Source organism: Molossus molossus, unplaced genomic scaffold (genome assembly GCF_014108415.1).
Source record: "Molossus molossus isolate mMolMol1 unplaced genomic scaffold, mMolMol1.p scaffold_m16_p_1, whole genome shotgun sequence".
Classification (NCBI taxonomy): domain Eukaryota; kingdom Metazoa; phylum Chordata; class Mammalia; order Chiroptera; family Molossidae; genus Molossus; species Molossus molossus.
Window position 1 is genome coordinate 106,065,276 of NW_023425344.1, and position 14,253 is coordinate 106,079,528.

The following is a 14,253-nucleotide window of genomic DNA, read 5'->3' on the forward strand; positions in this document are numbered from 1 at the left end:
TCTTTTCCCCCACCATTGATTTGGATGCCTTTTTCTTGAGGGTAGGGAGTTTTGATAAAAGTTTTTCCATTTAGAACAAGGGAATTAAAGGAATTACATAGGGTAGCCAGTGAATAGAGCATTCTTTTTTTTGCAGTGTGTTTACATTTATCATTAGATTTTTTTTCTTCAAACTAATAGCAAACCATTGTCCATTTCCTAAGTATCTACAAACTGACAGCAATAATGATTACAGAATACCGGTTAGTAGAGCAAGAAGAAAACCTAGAGACCGTGAAGTCCAACTGTCTGTCTTTGCAGATGATCCGATAACAGAGTAAGGGGTGGGGGGCAGGGATCACGGAGAGGTCTCATTTCCCTTGGCTGGACCTCTAACTCAGCCTGCTTCCACGACGTAGGCTGAGATTCGAAACCCTGCAAAGGGAAGAAAGGCGGTAAAGGCAGGCCATGAGTGACTCTTGTGGGCAGTGGAGGCAACAAGACAGTATCAGAATCCCATTACATATATAATTTCAAGGTTGAATTAAAGTCTTTTAAGGCTCTGTATTGAAAGGGATTGTGGGTTTTGTGGCAGCCCAACAGGTTAAACAAACGACTTAGACTCTGAGTTTCCAGGTTGCTTTTCCAAACCCTCAAGCCCTGTGTCTCATTCAGTCCCATGCTCTCCTGCTCACCACCACCACCACCACCCCAAACACACATATACACATTTTAAATACTCTTTTAAAAGTATCAGTGGTTATTATTGAGGGCTGCAGAAATAGCCTGTAAACGTGAGTGGGGAAAAGTGTGTAGCTCTGTTTTCCCTGGGTACAGACTGAGGTTTGGCCAGGGCAGGGGAAAGGGAATCCAAAGCTAATTGGAACAACTCACTCTACAAGTTGTTCTTTCTTTTTAATTTACCAACTTACAGAATAATTTGTTAATATTGATCTAGATCTCTCATTGCCTTCCTAATTGAAACATGCTTTTAATAATAGCTACACTTTGTTGAATACTGCTGAATTCCAAGCACTATTTTAAAAAAACTTTGTATATTATCTAATTTAACCTCCAAACAAACTTTTGATTATTATTATTATTCTCATTGTTATTACCTTTCTACAGATAGGGAAACTGTGGCACAAAGAGCTTAAATGACTTGCTCAAAGTAACACAGTCACGACATCTAAGACTCTATGTATGATGCCATGCTCGTCTGTCTTCTGTCTTCATCATCAGTACTGTTTGAAGCTGGAGAGGTCACTAGGCCTCTGCTTATGGCAACATGCACCTGAGAAAATATGAATAAACTACACTTAATGTAGGGAGATGATTTTGATGTTCGGGGCGTACTGATGAGTATATACTTAGTGAGTTTGTGAATGAGTTCTCTTCTTACTGTCTAGACTTAGGAAGTTGTATTAGGGCATTTCAGAAGGCCAGTGGAAGATTTCACACATTGAATAAGCCCTGGAGTGCCTTTGTATTGTGTTCTGACTTTGACCCCAAGTATCCACAGAGCACTTGTTTTGTGCATTCACACTTCTCAAACTGAGTTCAGAATCCCAGATTTTGAAATTAAAAAATGTCACTGTGTTACAGAACATATAATTCTTTAAGCTTTGTCTTTAACATGGAATTTGTTTTCCAATGAGAGCAGATCTCTCCAAACCCTAGGTAGATTTCACTGGGTAATTTTATCTGGCAGCTTTCTCATAAAAACAAACAGGTAAGTAGGGGTAAGGGTTCTTGAAAGTGAACATTACAAAAAAAAAAAAACCAAAAGAAAAAAAGTGATGAACATTTTAGTTTGGAAATGGGAATTACCTTGAAGATGACCAAACCAATCCTTTAAATGGTGCTTTTGAGGGCTCTGGTTGTATCAGTCTCCATCTCAGACGCGGCCGTTTACATCAGGGTGGTTAAGATAGATAATTTTTTTTAATGGTGCCTTTGGCTAGACCTTCTTTTTTCCATGCACATCTTGTCCTAACTTGCAAATTTTGTCATAATTTCTTTTTCTATATCACTTGCCTCCCAACCACCTCTTCCCCAATTAATATTATGGGGAGTAACCAAGAATTCAGCATCCCCAGTATAAAAGATTACTCCTTTCAACCCTGGCATTCTTTGCCAAGAAAACTCACAGTCTTAACAAGGGAAAGACAGAGGATGGGACAGTTTTCTAAAGATAAAAGCCAGTGACCCAAGGAAAATGAAAACCTCCAACTCTTCTTAGGCACGTGAAAGAATTAAACCAGACGTGATGAACTGTGCCATGTGGTGAGAGGTGTGAATTCTCAGGACTGAACGGTTGCCACAGTGCGGGACCGTAGGGAATGCCGAGGACTGGCATCTTCCAGCCCTGTCCGACTCTAAGCCCAGGGCTCAGCAGCAGGTAGAGTTCCTGTCCTAAAGCCCTCTGACACACCTCTGTCTCAGCTCTTGCCTAAGGTGACTCCTCTTCCTGTTCACCTCAGGTAAAGCCAGGTAATAATGAACAGTCCTAGAATGAGTCAAGATAAATTTGTCCATATGCTAATAAAAGCGTACATTAAGGACTCTGACTGCGTTAGCACTGAGGCTGTTCTTTTTTTTTTTAATCCTCACCCGAGGACATTTTTCCATTTTTTGTTCAGGTAGAGTGGGAGGGAGAGAGAGGAACAGAGAGAGAGAGAGAAACATTGATGTGAAAGGAACACATCGAGTGGCTGCCACCGCACAACCGACCAGGGCCGGGGACAAACTACAACTGAGGTACGCGCCCTTAGCGGGAACCGAACCCGGGTCTCTCAGGACCGCAGGCCGACACTCTAACTGCTGAGCCAAACTGGCCAGGGCGCACTGAGGCTGTTCTTGATGGTATTTTTATTTTTACACGTTTTACTTGGCAAAATTGAAAACATAAAGACAGGTGTGGCTGTTTTGCCAGCTGGCTCGGGCACTAAATTGTGATTAGAAGGTATTGTCACCACAGAAAAACCTGTATCAACAATCCCATCAGAGTACCCACCACACTCCCGGGCCCAGGCAGGGAGGCAGCAGGCTGGTGGTGACAGCGATGGAGGCCGAATCCCCGTCCCACTCACACCTTCACAAACTCAGACGGGCAAGTCCTTTCCACTCTAGTCTCTGTTTTCTGATCTGTAAATTGAGTGGTTCGGAATCCTCGCCAAGTCTGCTTCCAACGGTCATGCTCTTTTTTTTTTTTTTTTTTTTTTTATCCTCGACTGAGGATATTTTTCTATTTTTTTGTACAGATAGAGTGGGAGGGAGAGAAAGGAAGGGAGAGAGAGAGAGAGAGAAACATCGACGTGAAGGGACACATCGAGTGGCTGCCACCCGCACGACCAACCAGGGCCGGGGACAAACTGCAACCGAAGTACGTGCCCTTAGCGGGAACCGAACCCTGGTCTCTCCGGACCACAGGCCGACGCTCTAACCGCTGAGCCAAACTGGCCAGGGCCATGCTCTTTGATTATGAGATTTATTTACATATAGAGAGACCCCTTGGGGGCTCCTGAAGGTCACTCCCAGGCTCGGTTTCTTCTCGGGGCCTTCTCCTCTTGGCTTCCCAGACTTCTGCAAGCATCCTGTATCATGCTGTAGTTCACTTTTCCTTTGTGACAGAACAAAGCACACGGAGGAATTTCAGCATTCAGTTTTGCTAGATGCCGGGCCGTTTTGAGGCCGCTCAGTGACTATTTTCAATGCATATCTCTGACCTCCTTTCCTAGCTCATTGTCTCATTGCTGCCCGGACTACATCTGGAATCTATGAAGTGTTATTTTCATGCTGCTCTAAGAACTGTTGTCATCTTCTCTTTAATCTCGGCCCAGATGTCCTAGACCATCATTATGCCCCCGCAGAGATGATGGCTGTACTCTCTTCTGACCGGACTTTTGTTGGGAAACATACCCAATCGCCTTCCGAGGCCTGTGCTCTCCAGCAGTCCTGGAGCAGTGTGCTGTGTCTAGAGCAGAGTCAACATTGTTTAGAGTTATAAAAAATCTGAAGTACAGATGTAATTTAGCCCATCCGCTCCCCTAGGCTTATTCTTCATCACTTTTCAAATCCAGAAACTGAGGCTCAAAGAGACTATGACCCATCCAAGGAGAGATGAGGGGCAAAGCATAGTCTGGGTGCCGGGCCAGCACACTGCTGCTAGAGTCCTCCCTCTGCACACGCTGAACACTTCTACCTTCGTTCAAAGGCTACAAAACTCTGTGATTATGATGTTAAGTAACGGCAAAAGATTAGTCTTGTCTTTGTAAATTGCCCTCTTCGGTTACCTCAGAGGACGCTTGAGGCAGGAGCTGTAGGCATATTATTTGACTCCACTATTCTCCACATTCATTACCTGGCCTTTTCTGCCTCACAGGAATGTTGTGAAAACAATGGGAAATAAAGAGTTGGATTCTTGCAGGCCTGAGAATCATTCCAAGGATCATGTATTTTGTGTACAATTAATTGTAATCACTCTTCTGATTTTCTGCTTGTCTAAGGCTTTCAGTAAATTTGATTTGTATATTTTTATGTTCATAGTGATTATAAAAGGTACACTCTAAATTTTAACAAAGTATCTGTTCCTGACTTTACTGATTATTTGACAACTAAAAGACTTCAAAATAAATTCTCCACACACTGGAAATAGATGTTGTGGAATGGGACTCCTGTGATTATTGAAAAACTGAGTTGAAGTAGAATCAGGATTAGCATTTGTAAGTTGTTATATCCCAAGACTAAGATATGGCCAACATCCTAATGGAAAATCTGTAATAAATAATTATCAGTGTCTTTGAAACTGAAAGGAAAGGCAAAGAATTTGGAAGGAAGTAGCATGTGAGCTGAGGAGTTATGACATTATGTTAGTAAGCATTTGTAGCCTTTTATAAATCCATACATTGCCTTGAGCATAATGAGTATTGTTAGACAATTCCTTAATGAATTAACAGTGAGTGCCATGAATTACTATTCTTCACTGTGAAGTTTCCCATTGTAATGAAACCAGAGTTGACAGAATATAATAGGAAAGGCAATTATGCAGGTAAGTCTGTAATTATAACACACTTAATGCAGAGACTGCACATGCTGCATTAGATGAAACACATCGCAACCACAATTCAGTAGACTCTTAGTTCTCACATGTGATCTGTAGATACACTGTATCAGCATCATCATTCAGATGCCTCACCCCACACCTGCTGGATCAGGAGCTGCAGTAGAACGTGATCCGCAGGTGATGTGGCTGCTCATTAAAGTTTGAGAAGCACTGACCAAGCAGCTCTCACTTTTCTTCTGTCCCATTGGTCCGTGATAGAACATCATACTTTCAGACCTAACATGCCTGAGGAAACCATCTATGGAACAGATGCTGCTGTAATTCTGTCCTGTGCTGAATATAGTTATCCTTTACTATTTTTCACTCTCCCCAAAAGTTATTCCACAGGTATTATCAGTTGTACAAATGTATAAACTATTTGCCTGTCATAAAGTTGATTGTTCCTGCTTTGATTTTATACCTGAAAGTAATTTGTAATCTTACTGTTCCCCGTGTTCTTGTTTTATTTGGAATACTTTTTGCAAATTAATGTTTGGGAGGAAAAAGTAAGACTATTAGCTAAGAGCAATGATAGCTTTTTTTGTTAGTGTTAAAACCCCAAAAGGGGCATTCACGTTGAATCTTAATAGGATAAATTAGTATAAGGGAGATTTTTTTAAAAGAAAAAAAACCAGTGTAATTGAGAATTAGAATCCTGTTAATATAGCCATTTTCATCCTGAAAATCATTCTCAGTTTATCTAATTAGTTCCAGTTGTCTTAAGAATAACAACTCCTGCTATTTAAAGTCATTGGGAGTTCCACTGATTCTTTTTTTCCTTCTCTCCAGTTTTCTAATAAGCTGAGGAAAACAAATTCAGTGAGATGTGCAGTATTGGCTCTGCACTTTACAGGTGTGCCTGCTTGCACTGAGATCGAGGTGTACTAGCTCAGGATGTAATGATAGGCGGCGCCAGGGCCCATTCTCAGAAATGAGAATGAGCTTAAGGGCAGCCTCCTTTGGCTCACAAGGGACCTCCATGCACCACTGTGCCGCTGCAACATAATCACACCTCCTGAGGCTAAATCCTGTTGGATTTCATCTAGAAAGGAAGGAAAGGTTAAAAAGACATGAATATGCTAGACAGAAAGGAAACTCTTTATGCATGTATACGTAACCAATGGACATAGACAACAATGCTGGGGGGGGGGGGGGTTGAGAAGAGGGTGTCTGCGGGGGGAGAAACATCTGTAACAAAAATAAATTAATAAAAATTAAAAAAACAACAACACCACCTATGATGTAGTGATGTTGCTGCCTCTCTAAAGATATCTGTATCTCCTTAACTAGATAGCCTTTGGTGTATTGGGGCTTTGAATGCCCACTTCTAGAGAAGAAGTTGAAGAGAAAGTTTCTTTGCCTTTGAATCCCTCACATACAACACAGTGGGGCCAGGCAAGGAAAGAAAGTCAATTCTGAAGCGCACAGTCAGCCAAGGAGAAGACCAGACTTCTCAGCTGCTAGCGGTTTGCTCATCCCAGTAGTCTGGGTGACCAGTGTAAGAAGGTTGGGGTGGGGGTGGGGCTGGAGAGTCATATGGGAGGAAAGGGTAGACTCACCTAGCTGGAGTGTCGATAGCCTGAGCCACACACTGGGATGAAATGGTACTGGAAGAGCCCCTGCTCAGAGACCCCGCTTGTCTGCCATCTAGAAGATAGGCATTCTCAAACGTGGCAAGGGGGTGGAGGGTGGACCGAATTAGAATCTTCTGAGGAGCTATTTCAGAATAGCTGCCCAGCCTACTCCCAGGGCACACTCCAGGCAGCAGAGTCTACTAATGGAGTAGGTTACTAGCTGAGAACCTGGGTTCCGAGCAGCCACACTGGAGATGGAATTCTAGCTCCTCCCCTTACTAGCTGTGTGGCCTTTGCCAAGTTATTAAAGCTTTCTGATCCCCATCTCCTCATCTGTAAAATGATAATGAAATTAATAGTAACTGTTTCAAGGGAATGAGAGCAAACTGGGAGAAATACTCTGTGCTTAATGTTTGGCAGAATCCCTGTCATTAAGGAAACACTCAGTGATGTAAAACTTTCTTTCATGACTGGAACTTAATTTTATTCAGAAGAAAATGTGGGATTTTGTCCAACTCGGAAAATTGCAAGGTGAACAAAACAACGTTGATCATAAGTCTAGACATTAGCCTACTTTAAGGACATTAGAATTAGAGTCCAGACCTAGGCTGTTTTCATTCCACTTGAAAGAAGGGCTGTGTAATTTATGATAGATATGAAATCTTATCGGCGTACGTACCAGTTTTTCCTCATACAAATGTGTTTGAAAATTTGTGATGACAACATTATTCCAAAATCAGAAAGCCATGTTTGTAACTGGTTCTCTTCCCTCCTCCCCACTTACCCAACGGGAAGAATTCCTTGACCAGGAGTGCACCCCTTCCCAATGACTCCCAGGCCCGCAGCGGAGCTCGATTCCACACCTCCTATGACAAAAGATACATCATCAAGACCATTACAAGTGAAGACGTGGCTGAAATGCACAACATCCTGAAGAAATATCACCAGGTAATTTTTCTTTATCTATATTTGAAACTCTGAAAAGGTTAATATTCATGACTTCTTATCATCAAGGCCAGAGATTTAAATACATCATCAGAAAATGAGGAGAACATGTTCGACACAAAAATCACCTCTAGCTGGGCTTTTAAAAGAACTATGGCCAGATTACTGACCGTTAACATTTAAGAGCATTTATCCTAAGGAGATGATTGGTTATCTCTATCACACTTTTAATCTAAACACTCTTCTGTAGTTTTGATGTTTGCCATCCCGATTTTAAAATCACTCGGCTTAAGATCTGGCAACATTTCAGAAGTTTTTGCACGTGCCAGAAGTTAGGTTTTGACCTGTGAGTAATTATCCATCTGCTCCTCCAAATCCTATCCTGCTTTGACTGGTCCTTTACTGCCTGGTCCCCAGAAGGCCCGCACCCACTCACTCCTGCTTGAAAATGCTTTCATTTTCACCCCTCAGCATTATTTCATCATAATCGCCAGGAAAGAATGAAACTACCCTTGTGAGCAGCTACCTCTCCCCCTCCCCCCATTCTTCTTCCTCTCCCCTCCCTCCCTCCCTCCTCTTCCCTCACACTCTGAATAAATTCCAGCACAAGTTTGCCTGGTGGAGCACATGTTCCCAGGTCTCAGCGGAGCTGTAAGAGGCCTACTTGCTATGTAGTAAAAGCAGGAAGTCCAGTGTCAGACAGACTCAGGTTCAGATCCCAGCTCTCCCACATACTGACCATATGAATTTTGGGCTTTGAAGCCTCAATGTTTCCATTTATACAGTGGAGATAATAACAGCAACTATCTATGGAGTCCTAAAGATTAAATGGGGATTGCACCTCAGGTACTCAGCACAGTGTCTGCCACATACTAGGTGCTCAATATGTGCTGGTGGTAGTAGTTATGGGGTTGTATGACAGTAACCAGTAACAGCTACGTCATATTGAGATATTGCAGTCTTTTGTCATGAATATGACCGATGCTTGCCACATGGCAGTCGTCATCTTCAGAGCTGGTGTTTGAACAACATGCTAACACGCATGCACGCACATGTGCGTGCTCTTAGAGTCTTGCTTTGGGTTTTTTCCACCCAAATAGCGTCAGATCCCCTTCAGAGATAAAAACTGGTTGTCATAGAGGGTATTCAAAATAAAATGCTGTGGTCCCTGACTTTGTGAACTAGTGATTTTTAACCTTTTTCATCTCATGGCACACATAAACTAATTACCAAAATTCTGCGGCACGCCAAAAAATGTTTTTTTTTGCCAATCTGACAAAAAATAGATATAATTTTGATTCATACACACTGCATGGTTATTGCTGTGTTGGCTGTTGTCATTTTTTAATTTGACACTCTAAGGGAAGAGAGGTCAGCGAGTCTGACTAGACAGTCTGGTATTGCATGTTTTAAAAATTCTTGTGGCACGCCGGTTGAAAATTGCTGCTGTAACATCATGGAGTATTTCTTGGCAGTTGCTTATTCTTCCAATCTTAGCAAATGTGATCAATCGAGTTGTGCTTGCAGTGAAGTCCATAAAAATCCTTAAGCTATATTCTGTTTCCGGAAATTTGGGATCACCCCTAATTTGTCTTCTAAAAATAGTTGCCTCTAAAGTCATTGAACATCTAACAAATCATTTATAGCATCTGTTCCTTTTGAAATATTTTTCTACAGCGCTTATGCTGTTGCCCTTCTGAAGGAAATTTTAAAGCACCAGCATAGTACCTGTGAGAGAGAAAACACTAAGCACTGGCTTCTGAATACGTTGAATTCAGGTTGCAGCTTTTAACCAGTAGCCTTTTAAACTGCCTACCATTTCATTTCTCTTCCTCTGAAAATAAATGTCATGCTTATGCATTATTTTTATAGTTTTAAAATTTTTCTCGCCCTGGCCAGTTTGGCTCAGCGGTTAGAGCGTCAGTCAGCCTGCAGTCCAGAGAGACCCCGGTTCGGTTCCCACTAGGGGCACATATCTCGGTTGCAGTTTGTCCCCAGCCCTGGACGGGTCATGCGGGTGGCAACCACTCGATGTGTCCTTTTCACATGCTTCTCTCTCTCTCTCTCTTCCTCTCCCTCCCACTCTATCTGAACAAAAAATGGAAAAACGTCCTCCGGTGAGGATAAAAAATTGTCTCAAAATTTTTAAAGCTAAGAGATACCTTAATGGCTGATGAAAACATATTTTGATCAATGTCTATGATACCATTCTAATAAAATGATACGTAATTCAAATGGCAACTTTGGGGGTGGGTGTTAATCCTCACTCGAGGATATTTTTCAACTGAGTTTTAGAGAGAATGGAAGGGAGGCAAGGAAGTGGGGAAAGAGAGAGAAAGACATTGATTGGTTGCCTCCTGCACGTGCCTTGATGGGGCTGAGGATCCTGCAACCCAGGTACATGCCCTTGACTGGGAATCAAATCTGCGACTCTTCAGCATTCAGACTAATGCTGTAACCACTTGGCAATAACAACCAGAGCCAACCACCAACTTCTTGATGACAACTTTGAGTCAGAATTTTCTGACTCTACAGACATCACAATTTGAAACATTTGCTCTGGGGTAGTTATTGTAACCTAACATGCAGATAGGACATATCCTCAGTATTGCTTATAATACATTGGGTATAAAATAAGTTTATTAACATGCCCCAGGGGCTTTCAAGTACTAAAGATTTTCTTTCATTTTACTATTACAAAATAGTTATTTTCTTGGTATGTTCTTTACCAGAAATGTTTCACTTATCTAACATTTATATTTTTCTTCCTATAAATATTATTTTAAATATAACTTAAAGGGTCTTACTGCTGGGAATATCACCATCATGAATACAATTTATTTAAAGTACAATAAGTTGAAAGTCAGGAGACATGAATCCTAGTATATTATGAACTAGTTACTTAGGCCATCTCTGAACCCCAGTTTCCACATCTACATTTCATTCATTCGTTTGTTTGTTTGTGTATTTACCCTTTTTATAAATTTTATCTTTATTGTAGAAAGTATAGCAGATATCCTGCCTTGTTTCTCCCATTGACCCCTCCACCCCAGTGCATACTGTTTTCCTTGGCAGCTGCACCAGTCTGCATTCCCACCAGCAGTGTGCTAGGGTTCCCTTTCCTCCACATCCTCACCAACACTTGTCGTTTGTTGATTTCTTGATGATAGCCATTCTGGCAGGTGTGAGGTGATACCTTTGGCTTGTTTTAATTTACATCTCTAATATTAGTGACATTGAGCATTTTTTCATATGTCTCTTGGCCATCTGTATGTCCTCTTTGGAGAAATGTCTATTTAGGTCCTTTGACTATTTTTCAATTGGACTGTTTGTCTTTCTTTTGTTGAGTTGTATGAGTATTTTATATATTTTGGCAATTAACCCCTTATCAGAGGTATCGTTGGCAAATATGTTCTCTCTTTTTCATTTTGTTGATTGTTTCTTTGGCTGTGCAGAAGTTTTTTTATTTTTATATAGTGCCATTTGTTTATTTTTTCTTGTTTTTCTTGCCCTAGGCAATGCATCTGTGAAAATTCTGCTATGTAAGATGTCTGAGATTTTGCTGCCTTTGGTTTCTTCTAGGATTTTTATGGTTTCACAACATAACATTTAAATCTTCTGTTCATTTTGAGTTTATTCTCGTGTATGATGTAAGTTGGTGGTCTAGTTTCATTTTTTTTGCATGTACTTGTCTACTTTTTCCCAAAACCATTTATTGAAGAGACTGTCTGTATTCCATTGTATGCTCTTGCCTCCTTAGTCAAATATTAACTGAACATAATGGCTTGGGTTGCATTCTAGGTTGATCCCTCTAACTTTGTTCTTCTTTATCAAGATTACTGTTACTATTTGAGGTCTTTTATTGTTCCATACAAATTTTTGGAGTATTTGTTCTAGGTCTGTGACATATGTAGTTGGTATTTTCATACAGATTGTGTTGAATCTATAGATTGCTTTGGGTAGTATGGACATTTTAATGATATTAATTTTCCAATCCATGAACATGGTATATGCTTCCACTTGTTTATATCTTCCTCTATTTCTTTTTCCAACATCCTATAGTTTTCTGAGTACAGGTCTTTTACCTCCTTGGTGAAATTTGTTCCTGGATATCTTAATTTTTTTTGTTGTTGCAATGGTAAATGCAATTGCTTTTTTAGTTCCTCCTTCTGAGAGTTCATTAATGGTGTATAAAAATGCCATTGAGTTCTGCATGTTAATTTTGTATACTGCTACTTTGCCAAATTCATTTACTAAATCTTGTAGTTTTTTTGGTGGAATTGTTAGGGTTTTCTATGTACAATATGTCATCTGTGAATAATGACAGTTTCACTTCCTCCTTTCCATTTTGGATGCCTTTTATTTTTTCTTCTTGTCTGATTGCTGTGATTAACACTTTAAGGACTATGTTGAATAATGGTGAAAGTGGGCCTCCCTTTCTTGTTCCTGTTCTTAGGGGAGAAGCTTTTAGTTTATGCCCATTGAGTATGCTGGCTATAGGTTTGCCACATATGGCCTTTATTATATTGAGATATGATCCATCTATTCTCACTTTGCTGAGAGTTTTTATCAAAAACTACATTATTAAAATGTCCATATTACCCAAAGCAATCTATAGATTCATCACAATCCCAATTAAAATACCAATGGAATATTTCACAGATCTAGAACAAATACTCAAAAAATTTATATGGAACCAAAAAGACCCTGAATAGCTGCTGCAATCTTGAGAAAGAAGAACAAAGTAGGAGGCATCACAATACTAAATATCAAATAAAACTACAAAGCCATTGTAATCAAAACAGCCTGGTACTGGCACAAGAAAAGGCATGTAGCCCTGGCCGGTTTGGCTCAGCGGTTAGAGCGTCGGCCTGCGGTCCCGAGAGACCTGGGTTCGGTTCCCGCTGGGGGCATGTACCTCGGTTGCAGTTTGTCCCCGGCCCTGGTTGGTCGTGCGGGTGGCAGCCACTCAATGTGTCCCTTTCACGTCGATGTTTCTCTCTCTCTTCCTCTCTCTCCCTCCCACTCTACCTGAACAAAAATAGAAAAATGTCCTCAGGTGAGGATTAAAAAAAAAAAAAAGAAAAGAAAAGGCATGTAGATCAATGGAACAGAACAGAGAACCTAGAATGCAACCCAAGCCAGTCAGGCTCAATTAATATTTGACAAAGTAGGCAAGAGGTTACAATGGAGTAAAGATAGTCTCTTCAATAAGTGGTGTTGGGATAATTGGACAGGTAACATGAAAAACATGAAACTAAACCACCAATTTACACCATACACAAGAATATACTCAAAATGGATAAAAGACTTAAGTATGTCATGAAACCATAAAAATCCTAGAAGAAACCATATACAGCAATATCTAAGATATCTCATGCAGCAGAATTTTCACAGGTACATCGCCTAGGGCAAGAGAAACAAAGAAAAAAATAAATAAACAAATGGGACTACATCAAAATAAAAAGTTTTTTCACAGCAAAAGAAACCATCAACAAAATAAAAAAGGGATCTCACTGTGTGGGAGAACATATTGCCAGTGATATCTCTGATAAGGGGTTAATTTCCAAAATATATATAAATAACTCATTCAGTTCAATAAAAAGAAGACAAACAATTTAATTAAAATAAGAGCAAAGGACCTAAATAGACACTTCTCCAAAGAGGACATACAGATGGCCAGGAGACATATGAAAAAATGCTCAACATCACTAATCATCAGAGAGATACAGGTAAAAACAACAAGAAGGTATCACCTCACACCTGCCAGAATTGCTGCCATCAACAAATCATCGAACAAGTGCTGGTGAGCATGTGGAGAAATGGGAACCCTAGTACACTGTTGGTGGGAATTCAGACTGGTGCAGCCACTACGTTAAACAGTATGCACTTTCCTCAAAAAAATTTAAAATGGAACTGCCATTTGACCCAGTGATGCCACTTCTAGTAATATATACTAAGAATCCGGAAACATCAATCAGAAAGAATATATGTACCCCCATGTTCATAGCAACACTGTTTACAATAGCTAAGATCTCGAAACAACCCAAGTGTCCATCAGTAGATGAATGGATAAAAACACTGTGGTATGTATATACACAATGGAATACTGTGCAGCTGTAAAATGGAAGGATCTTTTACCCTTTGAGACAGCATTGAGGGACCTGGAGAGTATTATGCTAAGCAAAATGTGCCAGTCAGAGAAAGACTGGCTTATCTCACATAATTTCACTTATATGTGGAATATAATGTATAAAATAAACTGATGAACAAAATAGATCCAGAGACATGGAAGCATGCAACAGATTGACGAATCTCAGAGGGAAGGGGGTCAGGGAAGAGATTAACCAAAGAACTTGTATGCATATATGCATAACCCATGGACACAGACAATAGTGTGGTGAAGGCTAGGGTGGGTAGGTAAGGGGTCAATGGGGAAAGTAAGGGGGGACATCTGTAATACTTTCAACATTAAAGAAAAATTAAAAAAAAAAAAAGATTGAACCATAAGGGTTAGATTTTTTCCCCTCAAACTCCATCATCTTGCCTTAGTCTTTATCTGCTCCCAAATCCTGTCCTAATTTCTACTCTGTGCTAAGAAAGGACAGCATCATCTCTCAGACCAATCAAAAATTTATATTAAGCAGGGCA

General features: G+C 40.5%; 1 protein-coding gene across 1 annotated transcript in view; it reads left to right on the top strand.

The window, feature by feature from the left end:
* The window catches only part of PIP4K2A (phosphatidylinositol-5-phosphate 4-kinase type 2 alpha), a 160,263-nt gene that overhangs the window by 99,170 nt on the left and 46,840 nt on the right, over positions 1 to 14,253 (top strand). Inside the window, 1 exon segment of the mRNA XM_036246572.1 lies at positions 7,453 to 7,605. Within this exon segment, the coding sequence (XP_036102465.1) occupies positions 7,453 to 7,605 (153 nt within the window).